At 44.3% G+C, this 21862-nt stretch overlaps 1 protein-coding gene across 2 annotated transcripts in view; it reads right to left on the bottom strand.

The window, feature by feature from the left end:
* The window catches only part of PDE1A (phosphodiesterase 1A), a 199894-nt gene that overhangs the window by 29969 nt on the left and 148063 nt on the right, over positions 1-21862 (bottom strand). For both annotated transcript variants that reach the window (XM_048485393.1, XM_048485394.1), the window contains 6 exons: positions 12436-12618; positions 10373-10439; positions 9486-9602; positions 7561-7701; positions 5449-5549; positions 1426-1551 (listed from right to left, as the gene is read on the bottom strand). In XM_048485393.1, the coding sequence (XP_048341350.1) occupies positions 1426-1551; positions 5449-5549; positions 7561-7701; positions 9486-9602; positions 10373-10439; positions 12436-12618 (735 nt within the window). The remainder of the gene's footprint in view (positions 1-1425; positions 1552-5448; positions 5550-7560; positions 7702-9485; positions 9603-10372; positions 10440-12435; positions 12619-21862) is intronic.

Here is a 21862-nt window from a genome sequence, read left to right as displayed (position 1 = left end):
GGGGCTTACAATCTCCTTGCTTTTCCCCCCTCACAACAAACACCCTGTGAGGTAGGTGGGGCTGAGAGAGCTCCGAAAAGCTGTGACTAGCCCAAGGTCACCCAGCTGGTGTGTGGGGGAGTGTACAGGCTAATCTGAATTCCACAGATAAGCCTCCACATCTCAGGCGGCAGAGCGGGGATTCAAACCCAGTTCCTCCAGATTAGATACACGAGTTCTTAACCTCCTACACGACTGCTGCTCCTAAGGAGCAAAGTATCATCTGAATATAACACTAACAGTATGGGGCTTATGTAATCCAAAAATTGCTACAAAAGAGTGCTAGAAAACTCTAGAAACATACTATCTGGAATAAGATGCTACAAGAGTACTTAGACACAACCTCAAACACAACCAGCAGCAAAGGTTAAAACTGATAGGAAAAAAAACCCCAGTGACAATAAAGGCAGTCAACAAAATGACAAATCTGCTGTAAGAACATCCAGAAAGTCAGAATAAAATTAATGAAGATCTAGATGTGTTTGGTTAAGCTGAATATTCACTACTACTAGCCCTTGGGTCTGAACTGGACAATTGTCCTGCATAAGATGCTTTTTCCAACTGGTAATTTACCGCACAGCTCACCAAAGGAATGCTTCGGGGGTCTGCATAAAGAATTTCTATGACAGCAATGGACGCTCTCAGGAAATTGTGTTGCTATGTTAAAGATGTGGAATAACCATGGCCTGTTGATCTGATCCAGCAAGGTCCTTCTTGTGTAATCTGGCTTTCAGAATGAATGGTGATGGCTGCTGGTCCTGTTGGACCATTAGAATCATAGCCATTATGACAGCCACTCACGGTGGGTTGGTAGGATAGAATTTATAGTTTCATAAAAGTGATTCTGCAGTAGTACTACTGGAATCTATGATGATTCAAATGTGGATTGCACGTGTGCAGTAACAAACCATATCAATAACCACAGCTAGAACTTTCATACCAACTAACGTGCAGTGAAAGTGGTTCCAATGTTGAACGTCAAGTCACGAAGGGATGAATAATAGATATCCATGTGTCAATCAACCCTTAATTTAGAGAATCATAGTGAATGAAAAATAGTTCATATGCTACGGCTAATTCTTCATAATAGCAAATTAGGTGCCTAAATAGTAATGGAAAATGTATGATTGAGAGCATCACACTATGGTCACTTCCACGAAACCATTCCTCATTGGCAGTATCCTAGATTAACCAAGTAATGCTCTCATTGAAGAACAACAGTCACTTGGGAAAGAACCTTATGATGCAGAAAACCCACACTGGATGAAGTTATCACATGGTACCTTGGAGACATGGTAAATAGTCAATGAGACATGGTTTTGTGACTGCTGGGATGACATGAACCAGACCTCTCATTAGTATCCTTCATATATTCTCCAGTCTTACCTCCATTCATCTTTGGTTAAGTTTACCAGGATGTTCATTTCTTCTTCCTGCATTATTCTGTAAGCAGCACTCACATGGTGGTTTTCAAGAACCGAACGGTCATTGTACAGAATGGCAACATCCGACCTAGATGTTGAGAGTGTGAACATGGCAGAGTTAATCACTTCATTGTGGGTTTATCATTCCATTAAGCTAATAAAGAGATTCATGTCTGGCTGAGACCAAATGCATGAGAACAGCATTTTGCCAACTTATAATAAGTCCACCCTCTCAAAGTGCTGCTACACATCGCTACATGCAACGATAGACAAACTCACCACAAAGTAGCATGTAAGCTAAGCTGCAACTTTGCGGGCCTCCAATTTACATTAATGTATATCGCTATGAAAAAATGTAAGCTGAAGGTCAGAGGGAAATATAGGAAAACCTGCTTGTGCATCAACAGAAAGGTTTATAATCCAAAACCATTTTATAACAGAAGGGTGGGAAATAGTTCCCTGAGTAAAGCCGTGGGGAATTTTGTTTTAGTAGCAAACTCTGAATGGGAAGACCTGGTTTTTTTCTTCCATTTTTCGCTACACTTACAGACAAACTATTTACGACCAAAATAGAAATGTGGTTTAAATTGGGGATTACTGGATTTGAATAGTAAATGTTATTTTTAGCTGACATCTGTAAATGTTAGTTTGGGAAAAGGCTGATATGGTCACCATAGGAGCAGATACAACATTAGGCAAAAACACCAACAGAGACATTCATAGCATTTACAGTTTGTCTTCTGAATAGTGAAATCACTGAGTCCTCTTTTCTTCATCAAATGACAGTAAAAGAAACAAAACTTTATTAAGAGCGTATTCTCATTACAAAGTGGATTTATGCCCTTAGATATCACTTTTAGTTGTGTAACTGGAAGTAACATTACACATCGCCAGGGATGGCCCACCAAGCCCCATAAATACGGGAAAACCATAGAGTCTTGAAGGACTGCTAGAGCATCCTTACAATGTGTGACATCGTTTCTGGTTAGACAACTAGAATTGGTGTCATAGCATTGCTGTGTGTGGCAAGTACACCACGCCACTGGCCACCACGTATAGCGGATTGGCCAGAGAACAGGGATTCCTGGTTGTTGTTTTCAGGAACCCTCCTTTATTTTACTTTCGCTGCCACCATTTACTTAAGGAGATCTAGAAAACTGCTTCTAGCCACCAGTATTTTAAAGGATTCCCACCTCTCAGTCACTCTTGCTTGAGGGGAAGTTCCTACAGGGTCCCGTAATTAATAATTTTGGAGGGAACTCACGATGGCTGGGGTTTCTAGTCAGTCACCCACGTTATCAATCACACACTCACAGACACGTACTGGCACGAGGGAATTTGAACAAAATAAATAAAAGTTTATTTTTGAAATAAAAGAATCTCCTTTAACTGGCTCAGAAATAACCTTCAAATAAGCTGTTGATATTTGGTGGTTCTTCAGACTTAACACGCACACAGACACACGCAGGTGTCTTTCAATAAACGAATTGGCTTTAATATGATTTACTTTTCTCCACAGACACACCCTGGACCTTATTCTTCCACTACCCACTGTTTCACACACCCTCAGTCCTGGCCCTGTGAGTTTCAGGCATTACACAGCCTCCCTCACTCACACACACCAAACCCTCTCTGCCTAGAGGTTTGGGGCCCTCTCCAAATTGGTATGGTACAGGGGCTGGACAGACTCCCAGGTCCGGTCAGTGTGGACAGAAGGATTTTAACTTATAATGTATATTTTAAATAATGTATTGTTGTCGGAAGCTACCTTGAGCCCAGCTTGACCAGGAAAGGTGGGGAGCACAACTTTCTCCCACTGCAGACTGAAATGAGACTTCTTGGGGACAAGTAGGGTTGTCAACTCAGGACTGGGAAATTCTTGGGGATTTGGGGTGAAGCCTGGGAATGGAGGGATTTGGAGAGGGAGGGGACCTCAGCAAAGCATAAAGCCATAGAGAGTCCACCCTCCAAAGCAGCCATTTTCTTCAGGGGAATTGATCTACGTAGTCTGAAGATCAGTTGTCATGCCAAGAGACCTCCAGACCACACCTGAAGACTGACAACCCGAGGGACAACGAGAGACAGGAAGTAAGAACGTTGCCCTCCACAAGCAAAAATCCTTCCATTGGATCCAAACTGCAATCTCTCATCCTAGTGAAGCAGATTGCTGCTTTTTGTCTGCAGGAGATTCCATTTCCTTTCTACCATGTCGCTAAGCAACAACCTCCGGAAGGCTCTCTCAATCCTTCTCTGCAAAGAGAGCAGACTCCAGGATTTCTGCTGCTTCCAAAGAGAGAGAAATCTAGGATCCTCAACGAGAACCATTTCTCCAGAGAAACTGGAATAAGCTGACTCCACTCACTGTTGAGTATCTCAGTCCTGTTGCACTATAGTGATTCTTGACCTCCTGGGTTTTTTTGCTTACACAGAAAAATAGAGTTATTAATCATTACTTCCAGGCAGGGGCATACTGCCTATGGGAACATGGGGTAACCCATGTCCCTAGGCGCACATAGACCTGGGTGCCAGCACCAGCTCCGTGTGGTAGACTTGGATGCCAGTGGTGGCTCCGAGCAGTAGACCTGGACGCCTGGGCGGGAAGAGGAGAAATTTCGGATCTTGTCCCCAGGCTCCATTTTTCCTAGATACACCTCTGCTTACAGGCAATGATGGCACAATATCCAGCAGGGGGTTGATGCAGCCTTACATAGGTCTGGATCCCCGAGACCTGATTGATTCCATATTCAGAGGAACATTCACCTTCTTGGGTTGCCACTCCAGTTTGGGAAATTCCTAGAGATTTGGGCATGAAGTCTGGGAAAGATGAAGTTTGTGAAGAGCCAGGAGCTTAACAGATTCGTGATACCATAAACTCCACCCTTTCAAGCTGTCATTTTCTCCAGTGAAGTTTGTTTGTGTAGTCTGGAGATCAGTTGTAATTCTGGGACAAATTCAGGCCCCACCTGCAGGTTGGCAGCACTAGCCCCCTAAACCTGGCAGTGAAGTGTAACTTGCCAGAGGTAGCACCTGGGAAGACTATATATGTGCTACTACAAAGTTGGTATTATTACATTTCTAATAGAGGAGCCTTGTGGCACAGAGGGATAAGCTGCAGTACTTGTCCACGCTCTGCGCTCATGACCTGAGTTCAATTCTGACGGAAGGTTGGTAAAATGAATACCCAGCTTGCTGGGTGTAAAGTGTAGATGGCTGGGAAAGGCAATGGCAAAGAACCCCATAAGCAGTTTGCCTAGTAAACGTCATCATATTACATCACCCCATGGGTCAGTTTGACCCAGTGCTTGCACAGGGGGCTACCTTTACCTAGAAAACTATGTGATAGACATTTTGTATGTTATCAATTGAGGCTTCCATATTATGCATTGTTGATATTATTGACACAGGAGACTAACATTGGAATCTTGTGGAACGAGACATTTTGGACTAGGGGTCACCCACATGGTGCCCATGTGCAACATGGAGCCAGCCAACATCTTCTCTGGCTTTCACCAAATGTTTTTAGGAAGTTGATGAAGCCAGATGGAGCTTTCGCCCAGCAACATTTCTGATTGACTATTGGCATTGGATCTACACTGTGTTTGAGGAGGAGGAGGAGGAGAAGGAGAAGAAGAGGAGGAGGAGGAGGAGTAGTTTGGATTTATACCCCACCTTTCTCTCCTGTAAGGAGACTCAAGGTGGCTTACAAGGTCCTTTCCCTTCCTCTCCCCACAACTGACACCTTGAGTCTACTGAAGTTAAGCTGTGGTAGCCATTTTGCGGATGGCTCCACCTCCTGCAGCAGCCATTTTTGGCAGTCATTTTGTTGCTGCTCTTACCATGCTGTGTCAGAATTCCAGATGTGCTTGCAGGCTCAGAAAGGCTGAGGGCCCCTGAGAGGGACTCCAGCTGCCCAGACAACATACTTTTTTTGCCCTTGACATCAGTGGAGTTTCAGCCATTGCTCTGTTTTCTGCAGCAGGCTTACCTGGTCTGAATGTGGAAGTTGTTTGTCGTCCCATTGTGCTCGTAGTCATGGACTGCAGCTGCAAAGATCATTGCTAGTATTTCCAGTTCAGTGAGCCAGTGCTAGCCAACAAAAAAGAGAGTCCATGGTAGGCAAATAGCTCAGCTCCAGCTAAACCTTTTGCCAATAAAAGGTAAAACATGCCTTGCCTAGTTTCTAAGGTCATGATGTACTTTGGGTTTCCCATCATGGTAATGATTTTGAAGACGGACATCAGTCTGGGCTGGCCACAGAAAGGGCTAAGCACCGGGAGGCCTTGTGTCATTTCACACTGCCTCCACCATGATAGTGGGGCATCAATGGCTTGCGCTACAAGATCTTTACCAGTTCATCATTTGTCTTTGGGAGGAGAGATACTTTAAGGGGGAAAAAGCAGGTAAATAAGTTGGCTGCCACTAAAAGTTTCCTGCTGAAGACCAAAGAGCTTTGGAAGGCTCTAAGGATGCTTGATCTGAGTGATTCTGAGCCCCTGGGCAAAAGTCCAGGATGTGGCCCCAGGCCCATTCCACAGAAGCCCCTAAAACATTTTGGAAATGTTTTCAACCCCCCTCACTTCTTTGTCACAACCACCCCCTTGAAAGGGCTTCTTGGCTGCCATTTGGGGGTCATTCTGTTTTTCAAAACGTCTTGTTCAGTTCAAAGCTCTGAAGCGTCAAAGCCTTGTGCTATGATTCTCTAGGAGTCATGTCTACATAGCAGTGGTGTAAGGGGGGCAAATGGCACCTGAGGCAAAATGGCACCCAGGCCCTGCCCCTGTGCCCCCCTGTGGGGCCTTGCCCCCACCCCTTTAAGAAAGCAGAAGTTAAGAGAACCAGGAAACTGAGGCCCATTGAAACTAGCTGCAATAAGGCCTGGGCAGCATCCTTGTGTGTAAACAGAGGAATAGAAGGAGCCCACATTTCAGCCCCACTATGCAGCTAAAAGGTCTGAGGTAAGTGTTCCATGAGTAATAGGCCATTATCTGCTCCATACATGGAAAGGGGCAGGTGGGGAGTGTGTGAGATATTGAAAGTTTCCAGGCTCTCTCCCCATACTTAGTAGTTGAGACCTTCAGAGACACCACGGAGGAAGTGCCCTTTAGAGGATGAGGAAAGTGGGAACTGGCCAAAAACAAACACTGCTCAATGCTGAAGAGTGCAGTGCTGGGGCCCACACCCCTGGTGAGCTACCAAGAGAGCTTCTCTGTCTTACCAATGCGACTTGAAGGGAGATGATGGAGGAAGGGCTTCATACAGGTTTTCTGTCTGAGGGATGGAATAGAAGCTGTCGAGAGCTGAGCACCAGAGTCCAAGCTGCCTACCAGCTTCTCAGGCAGCATGCCCCATTTTCCCTCACAAACCCCCACCCACAGTAGCATAGAGATGCTAAAGACAGGGTCACTAGCATGAGGGATGCTAAAGATAGGGTCACTGGCATGAGGGCCAGTGGGTGTGGGTGTGGATCTTCTCCTTCTCTACTTATGTCCAATGACCTGGTAGAAGAAAAAAATGCCAAGGAGACAGAGGAGGTAGTGGAGGGCTGCAATCTGCTCAGTATAGAGAGAAAGAGGCTCCGGTTGCATGTGCCAGCCCAGAGTTTTCCATGTGCGCTCCTTCAGTTGTAGCCTCCTCTCTGACTCCACTCCCACAGCTAACTGGGTGCAGATGTCTCATCTGAAAAGGCCTCCTTTCCCACATCTCCCTTTGAAATGGGGCTGATGGAGGACACTGGCCAGCAAGAAATATTTGCTCTTGCATACTTCTTTAGCCGTCTGTACACATGGCTAGGCACATGTGTAAAGGGGGCTGCAAAGGTGACTGGTCATTGCCCAAGTCCCAAAGTGGGCAGATGGTCTGTGAAGTTGCCAGCTCTTCCTGTTCTTTCCAGCTGTGGAAGGGAGGCCATGATCAATCAGGGGGATCACGGTAAGGCAGGGCCTTCTTCCCAGATTGGGGCCGGTGACAGCTGCCCCAGATGCCTGTGGCTGAGACTGCCCCTGCCTTATTAGAAACAGGATTGTGTTATTTATCTAGTCAGCATTAAGGGATGTACACCATGCATATATTAAGAACATTCAGCCTTGGCGTTACTTACCATGATACCAGTCAGAAGCATGATGCAATGCACAGTGTGGGTGACGTCCGCTGCGTGGATTAGGTTGTGGTAAGGGTTTTTGTATTTGCTGTAGCCTATTTCCAGAGCTTCCCCAAATGAAATAAGACTGGGAACAGGAATCTGAAAAAAGCAAATTTTTGAAAACAATTTAAAAAATCAAATTCACATTGCAATTAAATGCTTTGTCAAACCACATGCACTGCTAATTGTGACATTTCACTATCTAAATGTCGTCCCAATGATGCAATAAAGAGAAATAAAGAAAAATCCCTGCACCTGCAGGGATAAAATATAGGATTATTTCAGGCCACATATAGACTGCAACCTTTACCTTTTATTCAGAGTTTATAATACTACTTTAGAGTTGTGACTTCAGAATGGAGGCACTCTTCTCATATGAATATGTACAAATACATCAAGTGCTCACTGAGTTTTTAAAAGCTGCTTAGCATTTTGTCAACCTTTCCATTTCTCTTCTTATTTGGCTCACTGAGAAAGTAGAGGAGTTTTTCTCTTTTTCTATAATGTAACATGTTTAATACACATGTTAAATTATAATTTACACATTCATGACACATTTTTGGAACCAAGGTGAATAATGAATTACAACATTTTTTTTAAAAAGATGCATTTTTCCTGATGGTAAATATTGAAAACAAGTGAAAATAAAACAGGGAGATACATTGGTTTTCATTGTGTCTTCCATTTGGATGGAATGCCAAAATGAAAAGGGGTATCAGATTATCAAATCACAATCTGTAAGAAATTTGCAAGCATTCAAATTCTGACAGTATCTAAGGGCTGGACATTGAAGGACAAGGGGACAGAATCTTGAGGGTTCAGGCAAGAATTATGCCCTTTAAAATCTACTGAAGTTAATGGCTTTGCGAGGATGTCATTCTGCTTACAATTGGACTGACAGGCATACCCAGTGCCAGCCATTACCACTTCAAGTTCAGCTCTCTTCTGTCAATACAGCGGATGACTGAGGAAGGCCATCAATGGGTTGTTCTCTGCTACCAGCATACCTGCCTTTCAGTTTCCTGATTAGTGTTCTGCCCACTTGAATTCTGCTTGTAGGCATCATCTTTCATTTGGTGTTCTACCTGCTGTCAAGTATGAGCACTGTGAAGACTCTGACAATTCCTTATTTATGGAACAGGTTTCCACAATGGGGGGTATTCTACCACCCCATACAGATAAGAGTAGTACATTCCTTCATCCTCACAAGAAGAAGAGTGTGGATTTATACCCCACCTTTCTCTCCTGTAAGGAGAATCAAGGTGGCTTACGAGCTCCTTCCCTTCCTTTCCCCACAACAGACACCTTGTGAGGTAGGTTCCGAAGAACTGAAAGAGTTCCAAAGAACTGTGACTAACCCAAGGTCACCCAGCATGAATATAGGAGTGTGGAAATGCATCTGGTTCACCAGATAAGCCTCTGCCATTCAGGTGGAGGAGTGGGGAATCAAACCTGGTTCTCCAGATTAGAATACACCTTATCTTAATCACTACACCACACTGGCTCTCCACTTAGTCTCAGCCCACTAGGTGGCAGGATGCGGCCCATTCTTAGGTTGCTTCTTGCGTTGTTTTTAGAATAATTTTAAAGAGATTTTGAAGGCATATATGTGAGTTTTTTCTATATATACGGATTCTTACACTATTTTCCATCAAATTCTAGTTATTACAATATGTCGTCATAGATACTATTTACAAAGGTAAACAGCATTCTTTGTTTTTAGTATGCTCATGTAACATTTCCTACCTAGAAAAGTTATTTCTATATACATGGGTTCTTATTTTCCATCAAATTTTAGTTGTTAAAATATGTTGTCATAGATATTACTTACAGAGGGAAACTTGCATTCTTTGTTTTTGGTATGCCCATGTAACATTTCCTACCTTGAAACGGTTCATAAGGTCGTATCTGGTAAACAATTCATACATCATGAATTTCAAGCTGTGCCCTGTACTTGCTTCATTGAGGGCAAACACATCAAATGACCATTTATCAACATCCTGTTGAGATGGGCAAAGGAGAATGCAGATAATTAAGAACATTCAAATGTTTCAGTATTTTACAAACGGGCTGATAAATCTGATTACATACAGATTAAGACGAAGAATATAAGAACCTCTTGTTTTCAGGTAAACGAGATCCCTCGTGTTTCAGCGAAGCTATTCTTTTCATACAAAAAGTACTCTGACGATAGGGTTATGCACACAGAGACAGACAGAAATACAGGCTTAGACCCAGTGGTAGAATTCAGATAGTTTAACAACCGGTTCTGGTGGTGGAACTGGTTGTTTACAAGCACTATTTTAACAATTGGTTCTGCCGAAGTGGTACGAACCTGCTGAATCCCACCACTGCTTAGACCAGGGGTAGGGAACCTGCGGCTCTTCAGATGTTCAGGAACTACAATTCCCATCAGCCTCTGTCAGCATGGCCAATTGGCCATGCTGGTAGGGGCTGATGGGAATTGTAGTTCCTGAACATCTGGAGAGCTGCAGGTTCCCTACCCCTGGCTTAGACCGACCACAGGATTCTGTGGACAGAAGGATTTCCACACAACTGAGAGTAACTTTCTGGCTTTCCCCTTCCACTGCAGCCTCAAAAAAAACCCAAATTGATCCCCTGTCTCCCAAGAGAAATATTTCATGGGGCTTTATGAGCTGCAGCAGACAAGAGAGTCAAGGAAGTTGCACTCTGAGAAGAAATTCTCTCTGCAGAAAAGCTCCAGTAGATCCAAGTCAGATATTCTAAACAGTTCATGAACTGATCTTACCTTAAAAGTTGAGATCACTTCTGGTGGGTAAGCCAAACCAACCATGTTAGAAGTTCTTCGATACATTCTAGAAGACAAGAAATCTTAGTGAAATGGCATCTATTTCGGACCTCATGAAGTCGCATTTATCTGGTTTGGGTTAATGAAGTAAGAGATTCTTGAAAGAATGTTTAAGAAAGGAGCCAGAAAAGTTATCCCCGAGAACAGATGCTTCACATCTCAACCCAGCAACAATTAGATCACAATCCTTAGCAGAATTACATGCTTTTAAACCCACTGACTTCAGTGGACTTAGAAGAGTGTAACTCTGTGAAGGATTGCACTGATAATCAATTGTCCTATTGGATCTCTGAATGTATGCACTTTAAGTCTTCCTTTGGGAACTACCATGGACAGAGGTTTAACTGACGGAGATCCAAGGGAGGACTTTTAAAAATATTATCTCCACAAATTCTTTAGGACTCCCTCCACTCAGGTGATGACAATGGCTGTTTTGCTAAGGGCACTTTTGCACATGCAGAATAATGCACTTTCAATAATGCACATGCAGAATAATGGACTTTGTAGCTGGATTTTACTGTGCAAAACAGCAAAATCCACTTGCAAACAATTGGGAAAGTGCATTGAAAGTGGATTGAAATTGCATTATTCTGTATGTGTGAAAGTGCCCTAAAAGACTCTTGAACGGGTCTGAAGACCAGCCTTTTCCAGAGTACCTTTAAATGAGATCTGTAAGAAGTGGGGTTGGATCCAGACTAAACTGGCAATTTCTACTAATTTCCCTTTCTTGCTGCAAACTCCCTCATATTTTTCCCCAGGGTCTCTACGCACTAGGAGCAGCCTTTTATGGAGGGCAGTGGGCTGCAGTGGGAGGAAAGAGGGAGGAAAGTCCCACATTGTTGATGGAAAATTTAATCTGGATTCAACTCATGAGGTGGCAAAGGGAATGCAATTTTACTGTATTTTAAACTGAAACTTTATTTTATTCTACAGGCTTTTTACTGACTTTTAGCACCCTGTGAACTCGAGGACGTTTTAGTTGGAGGCAGTCTATGCATACAATCACCACGCAAATGTCACCAACCTTTCAGAATACTTAATCATTACATACATTCGAGAACTTTCAGTTCCAATTTACAGCCCCATCCAAAAGAGGGGGGTGAAGCCGCCGCTGGGAGCAGCACCACACTGGCGGATTTCCCCACCCTGGGGCATTAGCCCTGGTGGAGGGATGGATCAGTCAATGGGTGGTTGCCATGGGTATCCATGACAGTGAAACACGGTGCTGGTGTAGCAAGGGTGGTGTGGAAGTGTGGCTGGAGTTGGCTTTAGCCAGCTTCCACACAGCCATTGCCTCAGTTACACCGGTGTGCGGAACTTTAGATTTACACCACCTTTTTCGTGGCATAAATCTATTAAGTCCAATGGGGGCTTTCCAATGGTGGGGAGGATTTTTTGTATTTCCTGCCTCCCATGCTGCTGAAAGCCCCTTCGGAGTAGCGGGGCAGAGCGGCCGTGGCGCTATGTCTGGGCACCCAGGCCTCTGGATAGAGCTGCCTGTGTATATCATACACATCTTCAAATGTTCATTATGACATTTAAATAGAGGGCAAGGAGGAAACATAAACAAACAAACAAAAGATCTGAGAGCCACATGTTGTGCTCATCAAGGGGAATATAGATACATAAATAAAATGCTAGCTTAATGTAATTCTTTCATTATCACATTTTAAATTCTATTACATTTTTGTTTTATGTCATGTCAAGATCATACCAAATATCATCCTAAAAGAATGCCACACTGAATTATGAATAACATAAGATATAACTGTAAGAGAATCATTTTTAAATTATTTAAATACAACTAAGAACAAGTATCCAATTTTATAGAGAGATCTTCAAAAAGTTCATGGATCTTAGCATCCAGAAAATGGTTCAGGTGTTTACTAGATTTTGAATTAAAGTGAAAAAGGAGAATTTTTTTAGTGCTTACTTGGTCAACAACTTTGCTGTAGATTGTGTTTTAATTCCCTGTTATATTATTAAAACTAATGATCACTCACCTTTCTACAAATATTCCAGCTTGCACTGCATGTACGATGCTTCGAAATTTGGGTTTTTCCTCTGGCCTCCTTTTTGTCATCCCCATTTTCCTTGTGAAGGTGGAGGCCAACCAATCCCGTACTTCCAGTGGGACTGAATCGGACTGGATATCTGAGAGTTCATCCTCAGTGTCCAAGAGTCTCCTACAAGGAAGCATGTCATACAAGCATATATTTTTAGAGCTACACCTTTTGAACACATGCATGGGAAAATAAGTGCCAAGTTAAAATATATGTACAACATAGAAAGTGAATTGTGAATGAGTCACTGTAAGCTTTATACATTGTTAAATCAAGGTTTAAAATTACACAAGTAGGAGACCCACAAAGACTTGCAGGGACATCTCATTTCTTCCTGTATCCTCTACACTATTTCATCTTCCCCTTGTCCTGGCAGTCTCCATATACCTTCTCCTTTCCCTGCTTCTTTCTCTCCTTCCTACCCACCAGTCACACCTTTTATTTGCCCAGCCAATCTTTAACTATATTTATTATTTACTTTCTCCCCAATGGGAACCCAAAGCAGTTTACATTGGGCCTTTCCCCACTTATCTAAAGCCCCGCGCTACTCTCAAGTAGCGCGGGGTCCCCTGGCACTCCCCACGACAGGGGCAGCGACAGCGCAGCCGCCCCGACGCTGCCGCTGTCGTGCCCCCTCAGCGCGCAGCATCCCTGGCGTTTTTGTAAACGGCGCCTTTTGATGATCCCGCGCAGAGTGCGGGGTCGTGGGGACGCCCAGGCACACGCCAGGGATGCCGCGTGCTGAGAGCAGTGCGCGGCATAGGGGGGATCGTGGAGAGTGGGGAAACGCCCATAGTTCTCCTGTCCTCCATTTTATCCTCACTACAACCCTGTGATGTACGTTAGGCTAGGATTGTATGCCTCGCCCAAAGTCACTCAGTGAGCTTCCACAACAGAGTGGGGATTTGAATTTGGGTTTCCCAGACCCTTGTCTGAAACTCTAACTACTATGTCATGCTAGCTTTCATGTGGTGGCTGCTGCTGCTGAATAGTAGCTGGGTCTGTCTGTGGTTACAGCTGTGTCCACCCCAGTGAGTCCTCTCTCAAACACCAAAACAGGACTGGAAAGGGCCATGTCTCTCCCCTGCCTTTACTGCAAGATACCAAGATTGGTAATATTATTGTGGTCATGTAGCAACCCCAACAATATCCACTGCAGAGGGCATTTATTTCTTAAAGATATAGGTGATGCTTCAATTATTTTGGGGGATTTTAACGCCCCAATGTGTTTGTGTGTGTGTTAGTTTTCAGATTTTTCTGGAAACTTGGAGTTTTCTCAGGTTTGTAGAAAGATGTGTTACCGGTACCTGTTTATGGGTTCAGCCTCTAGATTGAGGTCTCCATAGATGCAGATTTGTTGAGAATTAGATATGATAGAATTAAACGGGACCTCTATTTTTGGAGGCATTACACCTCCACATGCCGTGGGAGTCTGGACTCCTGTTGTGGGCCTTATAGGACAGTCAACCATTGCATGAAACAGAATGCTGGACTTAGTGAACCATTCATATGATCTAATAGGGCTTTGTATAGGTCTGATGTTCTTATATAGTTCACTGTTTGGAATTTTTTAAATTATTTTTTAGGGTCTGCCATTTTTTGTAAAAATTACTGGAAAGCTCTTATGGCTTTCCAAGCCTCTAATCTAAATTAAACTTTTTTTATTTTCAGGAGTTCTGAATTTTTTTTTTTATTATACACTTGAAAAATCTGAAACAATTCTATGCTGCCTGAATGTCCTGTTTGTGAACCTCCAAGACACATCTGGTTAGCTGATATGGGGGAAACCATGGACGTAGGTAAGGGGGGGTTTCTTGGGTTTGAACCCCCCCACTCATGTCTGAAGCTCCGCCCCTCCGTTTGTGGGTTTTTAAAACATTTTAGTGCTTTTTCGGTTTTTGGCCTGCAGGGGGCGCATTGTTTGGGCTAGCAGCACCAAACTTTCAGGGATTGTTTGGGGGACTCCCCTGATGATACTACCCGAGTTTGGTGAGGTTTGGTTCAGGGGGTCCAAAGTTATGGACTCCCAAAAGGGGTGCCCCATCCTCCATTGTTTCCAATGGGAGCTAATAGAAGATGGGGGCTACACCTTTGAGGGTCCATAACTTTGGACCCCCTGAACCAAACTTCACCAAACCTGGGATATACTATCAGGAGAGTCTCTTATTGACACCACCTGGGTTTTGTAAAGTTTGGTTCAGGGGTCCACTTCACCAAACCTGGGATGTATTATTAGGAGAGACTCCTAAACATACCCTGAAAGTTTGGTGCTTCTAGCTTTACAATTGCACCCCTGACAGCAGGCACCCCCCAAATTTCCCCAGATTCTCCTTTTAAATCCACCCCCTTCAGCATGGATTTAAAGGGAGAATCTGAGGTCCTCGGGTTTAGAAGAATAAGAAGAGTTTGGATTTATATCCCCCTTTCTCTCCTGTAGGAGACTCAAAGGGACTTACAATCTCCTTGCCCTTGCTCCCTCACAACAAACACCCTGTGAGGTGGGTGGGGCTGAGAGAGCTCCGAAAAGCTGTGACTAGCCCAAGGTCATCCAGCTGGCATGTGTGGGAGTGTACAGGCTAATCTGAATTCCCCAGATAAGCCTCCACAGCTCAAGTGGCAGAGCTGGGAATCAAACCCGGTTCCTCCAGATTAGAATGCACCTGCTCTTAACCACTACGCCACATTGAAAGTGATGCTGTTTCAGGGTGGGGAATAATCCACCCCAAAACAGCATCACTTTCAATGTTGTTTAACTAGGGACCCCAGATTCTCCCTTTAAGGTGGATTTAAAAGGAGAATTTGGGCTCTCTAGTTTAAACACCATTGAAAGTGATGCTGTTTGGGGGTGGATTCCAGCATCACAACGGCTGCCAGCCCCCCCCCCCGCAAAACTCAGATTTTGCCCCAGGCTCCATTTTCCCTCTATGCCTCTGCCTAGAGGGGAGGGGCAGGGGAGTCTGCCATCCCCGACCTCGGAGTGCTGCTTTTACAAGCGCTAGGCGAGGGGCGGGGCTTGGGGAGGCGGGGCCATGCCCTAGGGGCGGGTGGGGGTGTGGCCCCACCCCGAACCCCCCCATAAAAAATCTATACCTACGTCCCTGGGGGAAACAATGATAGACTAGAAGGATAGATGGTATAATCCAGCACAGTTGCTCTTAAATTTCTATGTTGATAAATTATTTTATTTAGATGGTTTGTATGCCACTTCTCCATACAGCCTAGTCAAGCGTGAATAATTGGCACTTATCAAACACTCCACCCAAAAACAAATCTGATAAATCTATCAATTGTATTTTAAAAGATTTACACTACTTTTGCAATTATGATAAAATTGATTTCAGTAAAAAAGATTCCCTTCCTCCGCTATAATTTAATGAACATCTAGGAAAATAAACAGTAGGTTCTTTGTGCAATGGAAAAGTACTGCTCAGTAACTGGAGAACTGTAGCTACATGTACCTTGAAGATGCATACTGTACTCACAGCAGGGATTGCAAAAATATATTTGGCCTCAAACATAACATGGATGACAAAAGAGGGCCATTTCCTTTGGAAAGCCAAAACAGAGGTGAGAAAGGGAGCTCCAGTGGTGTAAAAACTCCTATTTTATTTTGTATAAATGCGCATGTGCATGTTTTGTACAGGATTGTTCTTCCTCAAAGGAAAAAAAAGGTGTTCTTTTAGCAACGTAGGGAGTTACACACACACACACACACACACACACACACAGAGAGAGAGAGAGAGAGAGAGAGAGAGAGAGAGAGAGAGAGAGCTCTTCTTGGCAACCGAAATTACTCATTTTCTCATTTTGCTACTGATGTGTTACATGGACTTCCCTGAAGGATGCAATTTTTTGCCTTGAGACAAAGCTCATTGCCCAGAACACACGTATCTTGGACTTTTATATGAATAAAAACAATAACATTTTTTCCTGCCCTTTCAGGATGTTTTCTTCTTTTTTTCAGTAATGTCATTCAGAAGCTGGACAACCATGCAGCTGTTGGCTAATTAACGCCTTCCTTGCACATCTATTTTTTATGTATACTTCAACTATTATCTCACCCTAACAGAAGGGTTTCTGTGCTAGTAATAGACATTTATGGAAAACCTAGGTGATACATTTTTTAAAAAATCCTTTTTGTTCCTTATTATTCTTCAGTTCTCTATAGGAACTTCCTCTTCTCTTCATGATAGAAACCTCCAAGAGGTTCATCATGAGACATCAGTGGTAATGCCATTCAAGCGAAGAGAATCTCATTTCTGTTGTAATTTCCTGAAAATTCAGTTACTTCAGCCCACATTTTGTGGCCTCCACAGTCAACCATTTCTGATGACAACATTTTTGCCTGACTTTTTATCTCTCAGCTGGTCCATAGCAGAAATAGGGATGCCGTTGAAGGCCAGTTGTCAATTATTTCACTCAACTTTTCTCACAGGATTGCTGTGAGGAGAGTCCAGGGGAAAACCATGTACACCACCCTCAGAAGGATCAAATTTTGAAAATGTACCAGATAGATATTATTCAACACCAACAGGCTATTTGGATAGCTTGTCTCATGTCATCTCTGGACACATTACATACCTTCCCAAAATTGATTGGTCCTTAACCCTATACCCCAGTCCTCCTGAACGTCCTGCCCTCCAAAAGCAGACACCTTATCTCTCCGAAAGATAGAATCTCAATTGTGACCAAATACCCCTCTTCTTCCTATGGAATGCTCCACTTGTAGGTCTGCTCCTGAAGAGCCAAGCCCACAGCGGAGCATTCCACAGGAAGAAGAGGGGTATTTGGTCACAGTTGAGCTTCTATATTTCACAGGCACAGAACTCATTTTGCTGCTTGAGGGAAGTAACTAATAACCCTCCTAGCCTTTTCATGAATAAATGCGAATGCAACATTCTTTCTGTGTGGCAAAAGTTGGCCATAGCCATTTTATTAACAAAATTGGTTCAAGGTAAAACAAAGTGTAAGGCGCAGCATGGGGGTTTGTCCCCCAGACATTTAATTTTTTCTACAGCATGCCTGCTGATGGAAAATTATCACACACTGGAGCAGCTGTGAGATTCCAGATGGGCAGTTGCCACTTCCTGAAGACTCTTTGCTGCCAGGGGTGCAAGCCATGGAAGCCCACATCTGGGCAGGTGACCCCTTGGCTTGCTCCACCCCAAACCTCATAAGGAGGTTCCAATAAAGTGGGCATTTTGCCCGCTGACCCCAAGCTAAAGATCAGTCCCCCATGCGCAATCCGCCAACCCTCTAACATAACAAACATGCATTAACAAAAGGCCAAAAACAGGGAGAGGTGGGTGGGACACATGTTTGCTCCGGCAAATGGGGAGGTTGTTATGCCGGGCCCAGCCTTATATAGGCTGCCTGGCCCACCTCCCCCATGACGTCAGGGTGCCCAACGTCACTGCTCGGCGCCCCTGAGGCTCACTGTGCATACATGGCACGGCGAGCCTGAAGCCTCGTGAGCAAGTGGGAGCTCGCGAGGCCACACGGAAGGCAGCAGCCACCAAGGAGGCTGCCCCTTCCCCAACAGCAATGGGGGCCACGGTAAATTGCAGCTGCTCTTAAAGCAAGGATTCTGTCTAACCTACTAAGTAGCAAATAATCCACTTACCACTAGGACAGGGATGGAGGGAGAGGAAACTGCAACTGGGACGCAACCTGCCTGCACGTGCCCCCTGTCCTGCCCCAATCTGCCCCACCCCTGGGAGAGAAGTCTGGGTGGCGATTTTCCACCCCCACATGATGCCCAACGCACGTGCCCGGGATGCAATGCCCCCCTGTCCAATTGCAGCTCCGCCACTGCACTAGGACTGGTTCAGCATGGTGTAGTGGTGAAGAGCAGTGGACTCTAATCTGGAGAACCAGGTTTGATTCCTCACTGCTCCACATGAGCAACAGACTCTTATCTGGTGAACTGGGTGTGTTTCCCAAATCCTCCACATAAAGCCTGCTGCTTGACCTTAGGCTAGTCACAGTTCTCTCTGAACTCTCTCAGCCCCACCTGCCTCACAAGGTGTCTGATGTGGGAGGGGAAGGGAAGGTGATAGTGATCTGCTTTGAGCCTCCTTCAGGAGGTAAAGGTGGGGTATAAATCCAAACTCTTCTCTCCTCCTTTCCAATAGCATCTTTTAAAAATCATTCTAATAATCTATTGGATGAAAATTCAGAGGCAAAGGCCCCCATGCCTGCAAGGATGCAATCATTCATTTGCATGAAGGGGACAGATTTAGCTCTGTTCAGTTCAAGTATCTTTGTCTTGGCCAAAAGCCTCAGGAAAAGATAGAAGGGTGTGGGCGGGACAGAAATGTATTTCTCCTTTCCTGGAATGAGCACAGAAGGGCATATACACAATGAGTTCATGTATACCTTGGAGCAAGCTCAGGGATCAGACATAAGAGTGTTCTTTAATGAATCCACAACGTTTATTAAAACTTGGATTTCTAAAAAAATATGTATAATTGTGGGGACACCAATCTTAAAACAATGTTGTCCTTTCAACTACCTTTCAATATTTGCTCAGGTCAATCACATGGGCCTATTTATGATACACTGTCCTCATGTCTCTCCTCCTCGCCTAGTCCCTCCCATGATCAGAACTGAATTCCCAGGTGAATGTGCAGGGTTGCCAACTCCTGGAAAACTCCTGGAGATTTAGTGGTGGAGCCTGAGGAGGGCTGGGTTTAGGGAAGGGAGGGAGCTCAGCAGGGTATAATGGGGTACTGTCCACCCTCTAAGTGTCTGTTTTCTCCAGGAGATCTGATGTCTGATGTCTGGAGATCAGCTGTAATTTTGAAAGCAATCCAGACCCTACCTGGAGGTTGGGAACTCTATGTACAGTGAGCCCAATTAGGACTGGGACTACTGTGCTTAGGGAAAGGGAACTTAAGCCTGCCCTCTTTTGAACTGAAAGGCCCTGGCAGGCTCATACCCACAGAGGGGCAAAAAGGGGCAGTGCCCCATCAATCATTTGTCATGCCCCTCCAACAAGCACTAAGGCTGGTGAGAAATCTTGTCACAGATCTTTCAGGTGTAAGAAGAAGAGGAAGAGTTTGGATCTGTAGGAGACTCAAAGGGGCTCACAATCTCCTTGCCCTTCCCCCCTCACAACAAACACCCTATGAGGTAGGTGGGGCTCTATATAAAGGTACAGTCTCTATATAAAGTCTCTATATAAAGGGGAAAGGAATAGTCTATATATAAAGGGGAAAGGAAAGAGCTGAGGATTGGATTAATATTTAATATTTATTATAATTATAAATATTTTAAATATAAATATAATTATAAATATTTTAAATGCTTATATATATATGACATGAGCCACACTGAGCCTGAAAGGGGAAGGGCAACGTATTAAATTTAATAATTAATAAATAAGTAGATCTCCAAGCCCCACTTGCAAGACTGCAACCCTACCTGGAGAGCTCTTGGCTTGCATTGCTTTGTATCCCTGCTTCCCCGTCCCCCACCCCAAAAAAGATCTTGATAGTCCTGCATTAAAACATTGGTCTGACTCCAAAAATTCCAAACTTGAACCTTAAAGTTTGAAACAACCCTAACTTGAATGCACCTGATTGCTCCATTTTCTTATGGCAAAGTTCAGCAACAGGGGAAAATAATCAGGACATATTGATTTTTCCATTAACTGCTGTTACTTTCCAGACAAGTGGGAAACACATTTATTAAACACTTAATGAGTCTACAGCAGTCAAGGCACTTCATTATCACTCATATGCATTTAATCCATAGATTCAAGCCCAGTGACACCTTAGAGCCAGTGTGTTGTAGTGGTTAAGAGGAGGTGGACTCTAATATGGAGAACTGGGTTTGATTCCCTATTCCTCCGCAAGAGCAGCGGACTCTTATCTGGGGAACTAGATATTTTCCCACTCCTCCACATGAAGCCTGCTGGGTGACCTTGGGCTAGTCACAGTTCTTGGGAACTCTCTCAGCTCCACCTACCTCACAAAGTGTCTGTTGTGGGGAGAGGAAGGGAAGGAATTCATGAGCCGCTGAAGAAGAAGAAGAAGAAGAAGAAGAAGAAGAAGAAGAAGAAGAAGAAGAGGAGGAGGAGGAGGAGGAGGAGGAGGAGGAGGAGTTTGGATTTATATCCCACCTTTCTCTCCTGTAGGGAGACTCCATGTGGCCTATAAGCTCCTTTCCCTTCCTTTTACAGGAGAAAGGGGGGGGGGGGTATGAATCCAAACTCTTCTTCTTCTTAGAGACCAACAAGACTTTCAGGTTTTAAACTTTCAAGAATCAAAGCTCCCTTCATCAGAAGGTAGCTGATGAAGAACCATGGGTATTGCCTTACCTCAGAAATCACAACTTTATGGGGGATAGTCCTACAAATTCAATATAGGATTGCCCATCTTCAGGTGATAGAATGAGATCTCTCGGGATTAAAACTGATCTCCAAGTGGGAGAGATCAGTTCACCTGGAGAAAATGGCTGCTTAACAGGGTGGTCATTATACCCTGTTAAAGTCTTTTTCCTCCCGAAACACCACCTTTCTTAAGCGCCACCCCCAAATTTCCAGGTATTCCCCAATCAGGAGCTGGCAACCCTATTTCAGTTCAACGGCAGTAAGATGAAAACAAACCATTTGTAATGTCCAGCAGATAGCCTTTCTGTAAAGGCACAGCTGTGTGTGATCCCTCTCTCTTTAAAGGGACATCCCAAGTCCAAATGACTCACCCACACAACCTCTTAATTTGGTAGTGATGTAAATTGGCTTGGCAAGGGATAGTTAATATTCTCTTGATACATATCAAGCTTCTGGCTGGGATCTTTCCAAATCCTGAATTAGATGGACACCATGGTTTGATTTATTATGGGAGGTAGCATTTTTAGATTTAGATAAAGTCCTTTATCTATCTATCGATATAAAAAGCTAACAGTGTATTTGTTAGTGGTAGTATAACTCAGTAACTGCTGGGCCAATTCCTCTGAAAATTCCCAGCCACTATAGTCAGCCAGTTGAGAGTGTTTTTAGATGTTCACATACCTGAAATTTCACACCTGGCCCAGGTAAAGCACCTTTTTCCTCACGCTCCATGGTGATGGACATGCAGCTGCCTGTGCGTAACTGTCACCCTTAGAATGTTTGTGCAGCTTAGAATGTTCGCTCAGATGGCCAGATATGAGCAGTGAAAACAGTACATAGGCAGTAACTCGAGTGGAAGTGAAACACATACACACACATACACACACGAGGGAGAGGGAAGGGAGGGAGAGGGAGGGAGGGGTGGCATGCAAGGGAAGAGAGGGAGGGAGAGGAAAGGGAGGGAGGGGGAGGCATGCAAAGGAAGAGGAGAGAGGGGAGAGAGTGAGGGGTGGCATGCAAGGGAGGGGAGGC

The sequence above is a fragment of the Sphaerodactylus townsendi genome, linkage group LG02, assembly GCF_021028975.2.
Source record: "Sphaerodactylus townsendi isolate TG3544 linkage group LG02, MPM_Stown_v2.3, whole genome shotgun sequence".
Taxonomy (NCBI): Eukaryota; Metazoa; Chordata; class Lepidosauria; order Squamata; family Sphaerodactylidae; genus Sphaerodactylus; species Sphaerodactylus townsendi.
This window is presented reverse-complemented; position numbering and strand designations above follow the sequence as displayed.